The sequence below is a fragment of the Rhinoraja longicauda genome, chromosome 11 (genome assembly GCF_053455715.1).
Source record: "Rhinoraja longicauda isolate Sanriku21f chromosome 11, sRhiLon1.1, whole genome shotgun sequence".
Lineage (NCBI taxonomy): Eukaryota > Metazoa > Chordata > Chondrichthyes > Rajiformes > Arhynchobatidae > Rhinoraja > Rhinoraja longicauda.
In genome coordinates, this window is record NC_135963.1 from 5,615,782 (window position 1) to 5,631,200 (window position 15,419).

Sequence of the window (15,419 nt, forward strand, 5' to 3'; positions counted from 1 at the left end):
CAGATTCAGGGACAGTTTCTTCCCAGCTGTTATCAGGCAACTGAATCATCCTACCACAACGAGAGAGCAGTCCTGAACTGTTGTAGGAAGGAACTGCAGATGCTGGTTTAAATCGAAAATAGCCTCAAAATGCTGGAGTAACTCAGCGGTCAGGTAACATCTCTGGAGAGGCGGAATGGATGACGTTTTGGGTCGAGACCCTTCTTCAGTCTTCAGACTTCAGGCGCTCTTTTAGAACGGAGGTGAGGAGGAGCGTCTTTAGTCAGAGGGTAGTTAATCTGTGGAACTCATTGCCACAGAGGGCCGTGGAGGCCAAGTCAGTGGATATTTTTAAGGCAGAGATACAAATTCTTGATTAGAACGGGTGTCAAGGGTTATGGGGAGAAAGCAGGAGAATGGGATTTACAAAGAAGTAACATACGAAACGTCGCCCATTCCTTCTCTCCTGAGATGCTGCCTGACCTGCTGTGTTACTCCAGCATTTTGTGAATAAATCCCTTGATTCCTTTAGCCCTCAGAGCCAAATCTAACTCTCTTGGAAACAGGGAGTAGGAGGCAGAGATCGGTCATGATGCCGATATGGGGGAGTGGACTCGATGGGCCGAACGGCCTAATTCTACTCCAAGAACTCGTGAACTATATCTCTCTGCATCTCCAACGATATCTCTCTCGTAACCCTCTCCCCTGACTCTCTCTCTGTCTGAAGGAGGCTCTCGACCCGAAATTCCCCTTCTCTCCAGAGATGCTGCCTGTCTGGCTTTTTGTGTCTATATCTCTGGTGTAAACCAGCATCTGCAGTGCCAGTGGCAGGGGACAGGGAGAGGCGGGGCGGCCCGTGACTGACAGGCGGTGCCGGAGGGGGCGGGGCCACTGTGATGGAAGGGAAAGGGGAGGGGGCGGGACGAGGAGAAGGGCAGGGCTCCGGGTACGTGACGTCACGAAGTGGGGCGGGGCTCGTGGTGCGAGGCGGTACCCAGTGGGCGGGGCTCCGTGTGAGTGATGTCGCCGCGGGGGGGGCGAGGCTCCGGGTGAGTGACGTCGACGCCGGAGCGAGGTTGCGGGTGAGTGACGTTTACGCCGGGCGGGGCTCCTGGTGCGCGACGTCACCCAGTGGGGGCGGGGCTGGTTGTGCGTTACGTCACCCAATGGGGCGGTGCTTGTTGTGCGTGTCGGCACCCAGTCAGCGGGGGTACGAGTCAGTGATGTCGCCGCGGGGCGGGGCTCCGGGTGCATGACGTCCCCGCGAGGGGGCGGGACTCCGAGTGTGTGGCGTCGCCGCGGAGGGCGGGTCTCCTGGTGAGTGAGTGACGGGCGGCGACGGCGGCGACGGCGGCGGGGCCGGGTGACGGTTGGCGCTGGATTGAGGAGAGTGAGCGGCGGTGGCGGCGGGTCGTCGAGCGGGGCCCGGGTGAGTGAGTGTGTTGGCGGCCCCGGCGGAGAAGAGACACGCTGAATTACTGTGGGCCGGAGGAAGGAGAACTGAGGGTTGCGATAAGGCCGCCATACCGTGGAAGGGCGGCCCGCTGAGGGAGGGAGAGCGGCCCCCATTCCCCCCCTCAGCCCCGGCCCCCCACCCTCCTTCACACCCCCCCATCGTCCTCCACACCCCCATCCTCCTCCACACCCCCATCCTCCTCCACACCCCCATCCCCTCCACTCCCCCATCCCCTCCACTCCCCATCCCCTCCACTCCCTCCACACCCCATCCCCTCCACTCCCTCCACACCCCCCCCATCCTCCTCCACACTCCCATCCCCTCCACTTCCCACCCACCTCCACACCCCCATCCCCTCCACTCCCCATCCCCTCCACTCCCCCCACACCCTCCACACCCCCCACACCCTCCACACCCCCCCATCCTCCTCCACACCCCCCCATCCTCCTCCACACCCCCCCATCCTCCTCCACACTCCCATCCCCTCCACTTCCCACCCTCCTCCACACCCCCCATCCCCTCCACTCCCCATCCCCTCCACTCCCCGCACACCCTCCACACCCCCCATCCCCTCCACACACCCCCCTCCTCCACACCACCCCCCCACCCTCCTCCACACCCCCATCCTCCTCCACACCCCCATCCCCTCCACACCCTCATCCCCTCCACACCCTCATCCCCTCCACACCCTCCTCCTCCTCCCTCTTTCCGCACCAGATCTCCTTCCACACTACCCCATGCACCTCCACCCTGTCACCTCTCCCACTTACCCTCCCACACACTCTACTCCAGAGCTTCTTCCCCACCCCCACTGCCCCATCCACCCTCTCCCCGTCACTGCATTCCACACATCTCTCGCCTCCCTCCCCCCCAGATCCCATACACCCCCAGATCCTATACCCCCAGATCATCATATACCCCCGCAGATCCTACACCTCCCAGATCCTTTCCCCTCCCCCCCATATCCTATACCCCCAGATCCTATACCCTCTCCCGGATCCTATACCCTCCCCCGGATCCTATACCCTCCCCCAGATCTTATACCCTCCCCCAGATCTTATACCCTCCCCCAGATCCTATACCTCCCCCTGATCCTATACCCCCCCCCCAGATCCTATACCCTCCCCCAGATATGGGCCAAACGTGGGCAGGTGGGACGAGTGTAGCTGGGACACGTTAGTCGATGTGGGCAAGTTGGGCTGAAAGGCCGGCTTCCACACTTGTGTCACTCTATGATACCCCCTCCCCCACCATTCCTCCCTCCCCTCCCTCTCAACTATTCCCCTCTGTTCCGCCCTCCCCATCCCCTCCATTCCTCCCTGTCTAACCCCCCTCGACATCCACCTCTTCCCCAGCCCCCATCACCTCTTCCACTTGCTCCATCCCCACCCTCACTCCTACACCCTTGGCAATTTTGTGCCCCTCAGAATCATGAATGCTCAGGTTTTGATTACATTCAAAACAGATCAATAGATTTTGTGCCATTAAGGTTATGGGTATGGAGCTGGGAAATGGTTTTGAGGTTGGAAATCAACCAAGATCTCTTTTTTGACTAGAACACAGAATCGTACAGCACAGGAAATGGCCCTTCAGTCCACAATGTGTGTGGTGAACATGATGCAGAGTTAAACTAATCTCTGCATGATACATATGCCTCCATTCCTGCATATCCATGTCTGCCTCAAAGACTCTTAAATGCCATTATTGCATGGAGCAATTTTGTAGACTGAATGGGTTATCCTTCCCCAACGTTTCTTATTCCATATGTCACCACCTGCTTTATCCTCTTAATTTTCCCACATTACTCCTCACTGGGCTGGAGATTACATGTGTAAGAAGGAACTGCAGATGCTGGCTTAAAACGAAGATAGACACAAAAAGCTGGAGTAACTCAGCGGCACAGGCAGCATCTCTGGAGAGAAGGAATGGGTGATGTTTGGGATCGAGACCCTTCTGTAGATTATATATTGTGTAAAAAGCAAACAACTGCACGTTCTCGGCAGGTCAGGCGGCATCTGTGGAGGGAGATAGACACAAAATGCTGGAGTAACTCACTGGGTTAGGCAGTGTCTCTGGAAAGAAGGAATAGATGACGTTTCAGGTTGAGACCCTTCTTCAGACTGAGAGTCAGGGGCGAGGGAAATTAAAGGCATGAAACGGTATGGATCAAAACTGGCACCGATGGCCAAAGTGCCCACAATGGTCCATTGTTGGCTGTGGAGGAAGTGATAACGACCGGATACGAACAGTAAACCTAGCAGGACAGACAATGTTTGAGTCATCAATTATATTGGCGTTGATTAGGGAATGTCTAACCATCAGAAAATGGAGTCTGGTTAAATGGATCATTTCTAGGTTGGCAATCAGTAAATGGTGAGGTGCCACAGAGATTGGTGCTATGGCCTCAACTATTTGCAATCTATATTGTTAACTATGAAGGGGTTGAGTATACTGTGCCCATAATTACTGACGATATGAAGATTGGTGGGTTAGGAATCATCCAACCGCAGCCAGAGAGCAGTGCTGAACTACTATCTACCTCTTTGGTGACCCTCAGAATATCCTTGATCGGACTTTGCTGGCTTTACCTTGCACTAAACGTTATTCCCTTATCATGTATCTGTAAACTGTAAATGGCTCGATTGTAATCATGTATTGCCTTTCTGCTGACTGGATAGCACGCAATAAAAGCTTTTCGCTGTACTTCGGTACACGTGATGATAAACTAACCTGAACTGAACTGAGACAGAACAGGGTGTGCAGGAGGTGTGCAGCCACATAATTTGAGTGGATGAGAAATTAAAAGATGAAGTATAAGATGGGGAAGTGTGTTGGGTTGCCTATTGAGGATAAAACAATGAAAAAGAAAATTTAAACCACTAAATGTTGTAATGCAAATGTGGCACAGTTGAGCTGCTGCCTCAGCGCCAGAGACCCAGATTTGATGCTGATCTCAGGTGCTGTCTGTGTGGCGTTTGCTCGTTCTCCCTGTGACTGTGTGGGTTTACCCCGGGTGCTCCAGTTGCCTCCCACATCCCAAAGACGTGCGGGTTTGTAGATTAATTGGCCTCTGTAAAATTGCCCCTAGTGTGTAGAGTGTGGATGAGAAAGTGGGATAACGTAGAACTGGTGTGAACAGGTGTCGATAGTCGGCGTGGGGGGAAGGGCCTGTTTCCATACTGCACCTCCAAAATAAACGATGCAAAAGGATCTGAAGGCCCCACAGGAGACACATAGTTAGCAAGTAATTAGAAAGACTGATGGGGCATTGGCCTTTGATTGCAATAGGCATAGAGCATAAAATATGGAAGATATATTGCAATTATAACAAGACTACACCTGAAATACTCCAATGTATACTCTTGTAAGGAAAGATGTGTTGACGTTGGGCATACTTCAGACAAGGTGTACTCTTTTGAGGTATAAAGAGGCCTTTCTTATTGGAGTCTTAAAATAATGACAGGTGATTTTGAAACAGTACAACACAGATACAGGCCCTTTGGCCCACAATGTCCGTGCCGAAAATGATGTTGAGTTAAATCAATCTGCTCTGATTCTATGTGATCCATATCCCTCCATTTCCTGCATATCCATGCGCCGATCCAAAAGTCTCTTTAACACAACTATAATATCTGCCTCCTCCAGTACCCCTGGCAGTGCGCTCCAGCCACTCTCCGCCCTTAGTGTAAAAACAAACCTCTAAATGGTGCCTCTCTCACCTTAAAGCCAGTCTTTCATATTTCCACCATTGGAGAAAGATTCTGACTGTCTACCTTATCTATGGGTAGTGAGGAACCCATTCCTTCTTTCCAGAGTTGCTGCCTGTCCCGCCAAGTTATTCTAGCACTTTGTGACTATCTTATCTATGTCTCTGGTGATGTACCTCTAACATAGAACATAGCACAGAAGCATGTTGGATCCTGAGAGGAATTAACTGAATGGTTGCCGAGAGGATGCTTCCCTTGGGACCCAGAGCTAGGGACCATAGTTTTGCAATAAGGAGTTGTCAACTTTGAATGGAAATGAGGATGTATTTATTCTCTGGGGATGGTGGATCTTTGGAATTCTCCAGTGAGCAGTGGGGGTGGGGGTCAGTGAATAAATTCACGACAGATTGACGGATATTTGAGAAACAAGGGATTGAGGGAAGTAGTAGGAGAGTGATGCAGAAGGCAAATTACGCGGGCATGATCGTATTGTATAGCGGAGTAGTTTACAGTTTCGTTTATTGTCACATGTACTTCTTCTTGCGTTTGAGGCAGCAGAAGTTACGTAACGCCCTCCAGGCGCTGTAGCCAGTGCAATGTGCTGTTGTCGAGCGCCGTGAGGTCTACCCCTCCACCAGGGGGACGGAGGACAGCGCAGTCGAACATGACATGCTGCGCTTTTTGCTGGTCTGCTCCACACACGCAGGTTGCTGATGAACGCACCCCACAACGATGCATGTTGGCGTTGAACCGGCCGACCCCTGTGCGGAGCCGGTTCAGGGCGACCCAATCTTTGCGGGGGCATGTCCGAGCCAGGTGGGGCTGTGGTGTTCGGTGTGACAGTGAATTGAGGGGGTGGCGATGTCTGTTCCCAGCTGGTTCTCCATGCTCCTAGTATGTTGAAACCGGAGCCACAGAGGGTCGCTGCATGACGGGAGAAAGGGTGACGAGATGACAGGTGTTGAGGTACTGAGATACAGTGAAAAACTTTTGTTGCGTGCTATCCAGTCAGCGGAAGACAATACATAATTTCAATCAAGCCATTTACAGTGTACATGTTAAGAGAGTCGAGTGCGCTGTTTCTTATGTTCACTACTCCTCTTCCCTCCCTAGCTATCCTACTATTGCATCTCTGCCGCACTCCTTTGCTGGAATATGTGCTTTTGAAACCCTGTAGCTTGGCTTAAATGGTCTCTTTCTCACAGCTAAGCCTTTGGTTTGTCTCATTCGCTCTTTGTGAAAATTCTTGGATAGGAAACAGAACCATTGAATTAAATGTAGCATGTTCTCCCTGGTAAAGAGAGGACTGAATTGTTAATGATGTGTTTGGAATTTTTAATTGGGGTTGGGTAATGTTGACAAGCCACTTGTCTGGAAGAGGTCGACACATTGGCACAGCGGTAGAGTTGCTGCCTTGCAGCGCCAGGGTCTCGGGTTCAATCCTGACCTCTGGTGCTGTCCGTACAGAGTTTGTACATTCTCCCTGTGACTGTGTGGGTTTTCTCCGGGTGACAATAGACAATAGGTACAGGAGGAGGCCATTCGGCCCTTCGAGCCAGCACCGCCATTCAATGTGATCATGGCTGATCATTCTCAATCAGTACCCCGTTCCTGCCTTCTCCCCATACCCCCTGACTCCGCTATCCTTAAGAGCTCTATCTAGCTCTCTCTTGAATGCATTCAGAGAATTGGCCTCCACTGCCTTCTGAGGCAGAGAATTCCACAGATTCACAACTCTCTGACTGAAAAAGTTTTTCCTCATCTCCGTTCTAAATGGCCTACCCCTTATTCTTAAACTGTGGCCCGGTTTCCTCCCACACTCTAAAGATGTACAGGTTTGTCAGTTAATTGGCATTTGTAAAATTGCAAATTATTCCTAGTGTGTAGGATAGTGCTAGTGTAACAGGGTGATTGCTGGTCAGCGCGAACTCGGTGGGCCGAAAGGCCTGTTTCCGCGATGTATCTCAAAAGTCTAAAGGACAGTAACAATCGAATGGTTAGATAGTCATAAATTTTAAACTATACAAATATGTTAATATTTCGGTAGGGAAGATGGTAAATGTTCAGTTTAGTTTAGAAATACAGCATGGAAATAAGTACTTTGGCCCATTGAATCCATGCCGTCCATCAATCCACTGTTCACACAAATTCTGTTGAAGCCATTTACAAATCCACTCGCTACACATTAGGGCAATTTACAGAAGCCAATTAACCCACAAACCTGCACATCTTTGGGATGTAGGAGGAAACCACAGCATCCAGAAGAAACCCGGTCACAGTCACAGGAAGAACATGCAAATTTAATGCATTTGCAAATTATTGCTTTCTCTGAAACAGGCAAAACAGTTGAGTAATTTGAACCGTGGGTTATGGTGTGGTGGTAAATTACCAACCTGGTAATCCTGAATGCAAATCTCAAAATGGCGGCGCTACCATAGCAGCTGCGGCTTACCTACGGTCCATTTGTCTTTGTGTTTTTGTTGTTTTTTGTCTTAATTGTAGTTGTGATGTCGTGTTTTTGTGTTTGTGTACTATGTGTGTATGTAGGGGGGAGGGGGGGAACTGTAAAATTGTAAATATGTGTCCCTTCCGAACGGAGACCCGACCTTTGTTTTCTGGGTGTTGTCTCCGTTCCTGCTGCGGCCTACCATCGGCCCAACTCCTGGAGCTGGCGGCCTCCAGGGCTCTGGTTCGCAGAGCCCGCGGACCGGACTTACCATCAGCGGAGCCGGTCGTCTTCGGAGGCTGCGGGAGCGGCTGCGACTCGCCTTAGGCTCGGGCCGCGTGGATGCCGACATCGGGAGCTCCGGCAGCGGCAGCGTGTTCGCCCGCCCCGGATCGCGGGGCTTGGGGCGCGGACATTTCACCGTCCGGCGCGGCCTAAAATATGCCGCGGGATATTTCTCTGCTGGGCGGGGGCTTCAATGTCGGGAGCCACGACCGCCCCGACGTGCAGCAACAGCAACAGCGGCAGCGTGTTCGTCCGCCCCGGATCGGACTTATCATCGGCGGAGCCGGCCGTCTTCGGAGGCTGCGGGAGCGGCTGCGACTCGCCTTGGGCTTGGCCCGCTGCGGACCGTCCGGCGCGGCCTGCAACCACAACAACCTGACCGCGGGAGAAGACAGCAGGAGAAGGGAAAGACATTGTGGCCTTCCATCACAGTGAGGAGAGGACTGGAGGAGACTCACTGTGATGGATGTTTCTTTGATGGATGTTTCTTTTTTTGTGTATTTTTGGGGTTGTGTAATTTTAATGCCTATTTAATGCTTTTATTGTTGGACTGTGGGTGACTGAATTTCGTCCAATATTGGATGACAAATAAAGCTATCTTGAATCTTGAATCTTGAAATCCCACTATGCAACTGTGCAATTTAAATGAAAAACAGATTGTAGTGAAGACTCCTGATTCATCAATGAACTTCGGAGGAGTAAGTTGGGATTTGCATCTTTTTGTGGTAGACTGTCTCTAACTCTTCACCATTGCTGCCAAGGAGCAGTGCAAATCATGTACCTATAAAGGTGGTGCCAATCTGACAAAGCTGCACCACATTACAAACTAAACTGGAAAAACAACTTGCAGTGGACGGGTAAACAATCTTTCAGCAACTGATCAGGCAGAAGTGTCATACAGAAGTCACATGTAGTTATACACATTGAAGCAACTAAAGAGTGGGAAGCTCGACAATCTTCGACATCCCATCCTCGACGATGGTAGAATATCTGATTGCTAAAGTCTAGGCAGAAGCAATTTCCATTTGTGTTCAGACCAAAGTTCTGAATAAACAACCCATTTTGGACTTATGACATCCCACCATTGCAAAAGCAGTCTAAGGTGAGAAGATTTAAGAGGAACCTGAGGGGTAATTTTTCCACACAAAGGGTGGTGGGTGTATGGAACAAGCTATTGGAGGAAGCGCAGTCTCGACCCGAAACGTCGCCCATTCCTTCTCTCCTGAGATGCTGCCTGACCTGCTCAGTTACTCCAGCATTTTGTGAATAAGCTATTGGAGGAGGTAGTTGAGGCAGGTGCTATCGCAAAGTTTACGGAATATTTAGACAGAAACATGGATAGGATAGGTTTAGAGGGATATGGGCTAAACACAGGCAGTCGGGGCTAGTGTAGATGGGACATGTTGATCGGCATGGGCAAGGCAATCTGAAGAAGGGTTCCAACCCAAAGCACGTTGGCTGTCCAATTTTCCTCCACAGATGCTGCCTGGCCAGCAATTTGTTTTATGCTTAAATGCGCTGGGAACTCCCCACCCCACAACATTATGTGAGGGCTTTCAGCAGAAGGACTGCAGCCGTTTAAGGTCGTGGCTTGTCACCTCAAGGGCCGTTAAGGATTAGCAATAAATGCCCGAGGGCCTGAAAAATTGAGCCATTTAAATCTTTGGTTCCCTGAACTCTTCACTGCTGGGGTTTCCCTTGCCTTGCTTTGGATCTGTGATTGATTAATTATCAGATTTTATAATTGCAGCATTCAGCAATTTTTATGTTGCTTCTTACAACCGACAGGATGGTAGAAGATGCATTAAATAAATCCTGATCTATTATTGCATTTGGGTATTCTTGTATTCCCAATTCCACTTTCCGATTACAGTTTTGCCCAGTGTTCTAAATGATGCAAGCTTAGCTTTACAGCAATTATCTGAAACTTGGAGTTTGCTTCCAGCAGTCTTGAAATCTAATCTTCGGCACTGCTGATCTATAGACGTCAGTGTTGCTGTCGTTATTGGCAGCTTGAAGTGTGGATTGGATGCAACGCTGTGTCTTCAATGCACTGGAATATTCATTCAATTCTGAGCTCCCCTCGTTGTGAAAAACCAGGGTGAAGAGGTGAAAATCACAGCAGAGGTTGATGTGCGTTGTCCCTTCCGAGGCGATATTAATTGTTTGTTAATGTTACTGACAAGGCATCCCCTTAGTTGCCCTTGAGAATATGTGTGCGAGCTTTCCTCTTGAATGACTGTGATTCGCGTAACAAAGTAATTGCGTTGGATGGTGGTGTTAGGTATGGTTACAGGATACCCCCCCCCAATATCCTTTATACGGCTAAAAGCTAAAGGAAGGATTTGGAATATGCGAAATAGAACTTTAACAGCTTGTGAAGCCTGATCTTATAGAGGTGTATAAAATCATGAGAGGAATAGATCAGGTAGAAGCACAGAGATTATTGCCCAGAGTGAGACCATCGAGAACCAGAGGGCATAGGTTTAAGGCGAAGGGGAAAAGATTTTATGGGAATCTGAAGGGTAATATTTTCATATTAAGGATGGTGGGTGTATGGAAACAGCTGCCGGAGGAGGTAGTTGAGTCGCAACGTTTAAGAAGCAATTAGATAGGTACATGGATAGGTTTAGAGGGATATGGCCCAAATGCAGGCAAGTGGGACTAGTATAGATGTAACATGTTGGTGGGTGTGGGGAAGTTGGGCCGAAGGGCCCGTTTGCATGCTGTACGACTGGGAAGAAGGAGTGAAATTGAAAGTGGGACCGAGCATTGGGAATGCTGTTATTAACCAGATGTGAATGCAGTTTCTGGTGATTGTCAGTCAGGACATTGTTAATTTTCCTCCCACATTGGATTACATTGAAGGTACATGTAACTGCACTGCGTCACGATGAAATGTGGTTCCATGGGTACGTGCATCTCTTCAACTTCACCTATTCACCAGAGGGAGAGTTAGGGCAGGGAACCGGCCGGTTGTGGTAAATGGTTGAAGATTGCTCAATAGAATTCCCGATTGGGAAAACTTGTCCATGTAAACTCTGGGAATGTTTCAGCAAAGATCAGGAAGCACCCTGTGGTCTCTCTGGCTCAGTAGCACAGCCTTAAGAGAAAGCTGCACAATTCCCCATAGCATTGCACGGTGGCTTAACAATTAATTGCAGTGCCATCGCTATAGATTTATCACGGCCCTGTTCCGCTAGCATCTATTCAATTAGCACATTATCAATAACTGGAAAGAGCTGTTTGTCTCATTGACACTTCAGTTTACTTCTAATCTCCTTTTTGACCTTGTTCACTGATTAGAATCATTACTAAAATGGCCACAGTGCTTAGGGGATTTTAAGAACTAAAAAAGAGTCTATTTTACCAATGAAAGGAAGAAATACATTTTAATTTACTGTATCAATGTTAGGCATCAAATGTACCACACCGATTTTCCGGCACCTTTGTTTCCAGAGCCTTCATGGAATATCCGTCATGTCGTCCGAGAGGAGTTGAATGGTACCGGATGTAAAGTTGGCCTCTGAAGTCGGCTAGGGGAACGGATCTGCCGGCTCTGGCCATGCCGGAGTTTCAGAGCCCCAGCCGCAGGGCAGGGCCGCAGACCAGGCGATCAGATGCGGAAGTAGGCTATGGGAACAGATCTGGAAATACTTCCATGATTTCAAGTGCAATGTTGAAATTCTGTCGAGGTTAAAGGAGGTGCCAGACCACAGGTTGCTGGAAAATCCGTGGTGGACCTGTACTACATCTGAAGTCTGGTTACTACAGGGCCATGGTCACAGTGTGTAAGGGATTTTAGGAGCTAGTATAAGAGTCTTACTTTACAGATGAAAGAAAGGAATGCATTATCGCATTTGTATCAGTGTTAAGCATCAAATATGTTACAGGTCCTAACTCTAACTGCACAATGTTAGATCCTTAAGACTGGAAAATTGAGACCCGACAAGTTAAGCACAAGGTAGACACAAAAAGCTGGAGTAACTCAGTGGGACAGGCAGCATCTCCGGAGAGAAGGAATGGGTGACGTTTCGGGTTGAGATCCTTCTTCAGACTGATACAAAGTTAATCTGTTTGTATTGTTCAAGGAATAGCTCTCCAAGAAGGTGGAAACTGTAACAACTTTACAGCAACACTTTATTCTTGGGTTTTTAATTTATAACATAAGAATTTCAGTTTTATTTTGAAGAAATTAGGAACTGCAGGTGGTGGTTTACAAAAGAAAAACCACAATGTGCTGGAGTAACTAGGCAGATCAGGCAGTCTCCAGTGATGCTGTGTGACCCACTAAGCTATTCAAACACTTTGAGTGCTTTCTTTTCAAATTGGTTTTGTACCATTTGTGCATTTTTATATGCAAGGTTAATGGGAACAAATCGGTTTGAAAAGGATTGCAAGACCACAGTGTTCCAGAAGTATTAGCTTTCACAAGATCATTTTGGAAGCAAAGAAACTCTTTATATGCCATGCTGCTGCTTGTAATGCAAGTTTACTGGTATAACATTACAACTTTGAATGTTGTAGAAGGGTCTCGACCCGAAACATCACCTATCCATGTTCTCCAGAGATGCTGCCTGATCTGCTGAGGTATTAACCAGCATCTGTAGTTCCCAGTTTCTACAACTTTCTGTTGCTTTCATCTCAGATTAAGGATTTGGTTGCGGATATTATTTTGCCTGTCTTCTTCAATGTCATGCGTTATAAGTGCTCATCTATAGACTTGCATGTTGTTAGTACCTGTCACAAGCAATCAGTTTATTCCAGATTTCAACCAGTCTCTCCAGTTTTTTCCTAAAGTCTGCTACCCCTAGCTAATGTTTTGTGTGGTTGTTGCATAGGTTCCCTGTTCTTGCCTTCATTATCCAGGGTACAGGCTGTAAGTATTCTGTGTACTTTGTTAACCAGCTCTGTGCCACTGCCTTCATGGATCATTGGAGATGTATACAAGTGTCATTGTTCCATATTTCCTTCGGTCTTAGAACTTATTCTGAACAGCCAAACCTTATTAGTCCTTCCAAAGTGCACCAGCTTGCATTTTCCTGCATTAAATTTCCCCTGCCATTTTTCTGGGCATTTTAGCAATCAATAAATATTGTTTTTCAGCCAAAAACAGCTTGCCCTGCTATCACTAGCACCACCAATTTTCATGTCTTGTAAGAATCTGCTAATTATATTTCCCACATTCACATCTGGGTCATGAACACGTCACAAAAAGTAAGAATCCTATCACTGATCACAGCACACTGTGATCACAGGCTTACTGTCACAAAAACATCCCTTGACTCACCTCTACCTCCTATCGCCAATTTAGGATCCAATTGTTGAATTAGATAATATTTTATTATATGGGGGTGATGTATGATGATTGAAATGAGTTTTCGCTACAGCTTCAAAATTCCCTGGTTTATGCTTCATTCTAATGCTGACGTACAAATGCAAAATTGAAACGGAGTATTAGAAAAATGAATGCACATCAGCTAAAACTGCATGTTGAAATTATAGCATGCATTTTGCTGTCATCAGTCTGAAGAAAGGTCCCGACCCAAAACGTTATGCGTTTTCCTCCACAAATGCTGCCTGATCTGCCGAGTTGCTCCACCAAATTTATGTTCCTGCATCTGTAGGCTTTTGCTTTGGTTTAGCATGCCTCCTTAAAAAATAAATAAGCAGTCTTTAATTGACTAAATTAGTGCAAAATCCACAATACTCTAGAAATAGTCATACAGTGTGGACACAGGGCATTTGGCCCAACTTGCCAACACCGACCAACAAGCCCCATCTGTACCAGTCCCACCTGCCTGCGTTTGGCCCACCTCCCTCTAAACCTATTCTATCCATGTACCTGTCAAAATGTTTCTTAAATATTGTTGTAGTACCTGCCTCAACTACCTCCTCCGGCAGCTCATTTCAGACACCCACCACCCTTTGTGTTAAAAAAAAATGCCCCTCAGCTTCCTATTAAATCTTTCCCACCTCATCTTAAACCTATGTAATCTGGTTCTTGATTCCCCAACTCTGGGTAAAATACAGACGGTAGGAATATTTGTGAACATATTTGAAAAAAATTGAAACTCTGGAAGGTAGGGCATCATGCCAGTCATTGGCACAGTGTTTTGAAGAAAGAGTTGTCATAACTAGATGTACCTTAGTATTTCACTGCTAGGGCCGTGTACTGTAAATAATGTGCAATTACTTCAGCTGTTTCGTTTGAACTGTTGCTATTGTTTGCAGCTGGTAGGTGCATCCTTCTCAAAATAACACAGCCCCCTTAGCTACAGCTGTTCTCACTGTTGTGTAGGTAGTGCTGCATCCCAAAGCGGCAGGAAGGTATTGCCGTGAAGATGTCGCATCTCAGCGATTGCATTCACTTGGAATCTGTGGGCGAAGTGACGAAAGACGAACTGATTGAGAAGTCTCATGTAAGTAGCTCCCTTCATTATTAATTTCCTGTTAAACAGCAAGTTCTCGCTTTGTTGTTAACTGTAGTTTTCCACTGCGATTGACGCTTGCTCCTCATGAAGATGTGGGGCCACGTGGTGTCACACAATCAGCTTCACTCCTTTTCCAATTTATCATTTGGATGCGCTATTCATAAGTTCAAGGAGCAGAATTGGGCCATTTGGCCCATCAAGTCTACCCCGCTGATCTATCCCTCTCAACCCCATTCTCCTGCCTTCGCCCCATATCGCCCGACACCCGTACTAATCAAGTATTTGTCAATCACCATCTTAAAAATATCCATTGGCTTGGCCTCCACAGCCGTCTATAGCAATGAATTCTGCAGATTCACCACCCTCTGACTCGAGAAATTCCTCCTCATCTCCTTTCTAAAGGTATGTTTGTTTTATTCTGAGGCTATGGCCCCTGGCCCTAGACTCTCCCAGCAATGGAAACATCCTCTCCACATCCACTCTATCCAGGCCTTTCACTATTCGACTTCTATTCACTTAATATAATTCCGTCATTCAAGTTCACTGATAAATTTTAGTGGGTAATGTGCACAATGTTATCACCTTAGCAACTTGTAGGAACATTTCTGAGTATCAACAGCAAGATAGCGCCCAGATGATGTTTTTAATGTTTAAAAAAAAAATCAGTACAGCTTCCTGAATTTATTTTCAATAAGCAAAAATCTAATAAAAACAGATAGTTCTTGTATCTGGCTGTATGTGCTTCTGGTGGACTAGGTGGGGGAATTCCAATGGATTTTGTTCCAGACACTGCTGTTGACATTAAAACCAAGGAATGACTTGCATTTGTATGGGAATCTTTCACATTCCAAAATGCTTCACAGTAATGAAGCAGATTTGAAATGTGGTGCCTTTGGTAATGTTGGAAACACAGTGGCCAAAGTGAATTGCACAGTGAATTTCCATAAACAGCAATGGTTGCAACCAAATAATCGCTTATTAGAACTGCCAGACAAAACCTGAAAGTCGGCTGGGACATTTTACAACTCTTGAGATTTATTTCAACAATGTCATCTAGTAAATTTGGCTGAAGGGTAAGTAAGCAAGGCTCTGGTTTGGAATTTCATGTAAAA

General features: G+C 47.5%; 1 protein-coding gene across 2 annotated transcripts in view; it reads left to right on the plus strand.

Annotated features, from left to right (window-relative positions):
- Positions 1-1,301: 1,301 nt before the first annotated feature.
- The window catches only part of usp33 (ubiquitin specific peptidase 33), an 85,273-nt gene continuing 71,155 nt past the window's right edge, over positions 1,302-15,419 (plus strand). The window contains exons 1-2 of one of the 2 annotated variants that reach the window (XM_078408162.1): positions 1,302-1,408; positions 14,175-14,295. In XM_078408162.1, coding sequence (XP_078264288.1) covers positions 14,218-14,295 — 78 coding nt within the window. In that variant the 5' untranslated portion in view covers positions 1,302-1,408; positions 14,175-14,217. The remainder of the gene's footprint in view (positions 1,409-14,174; positions 14,296-15,419) is intronic. The other variant, XM_078408163.1, reaches the window with a different exon arrangement.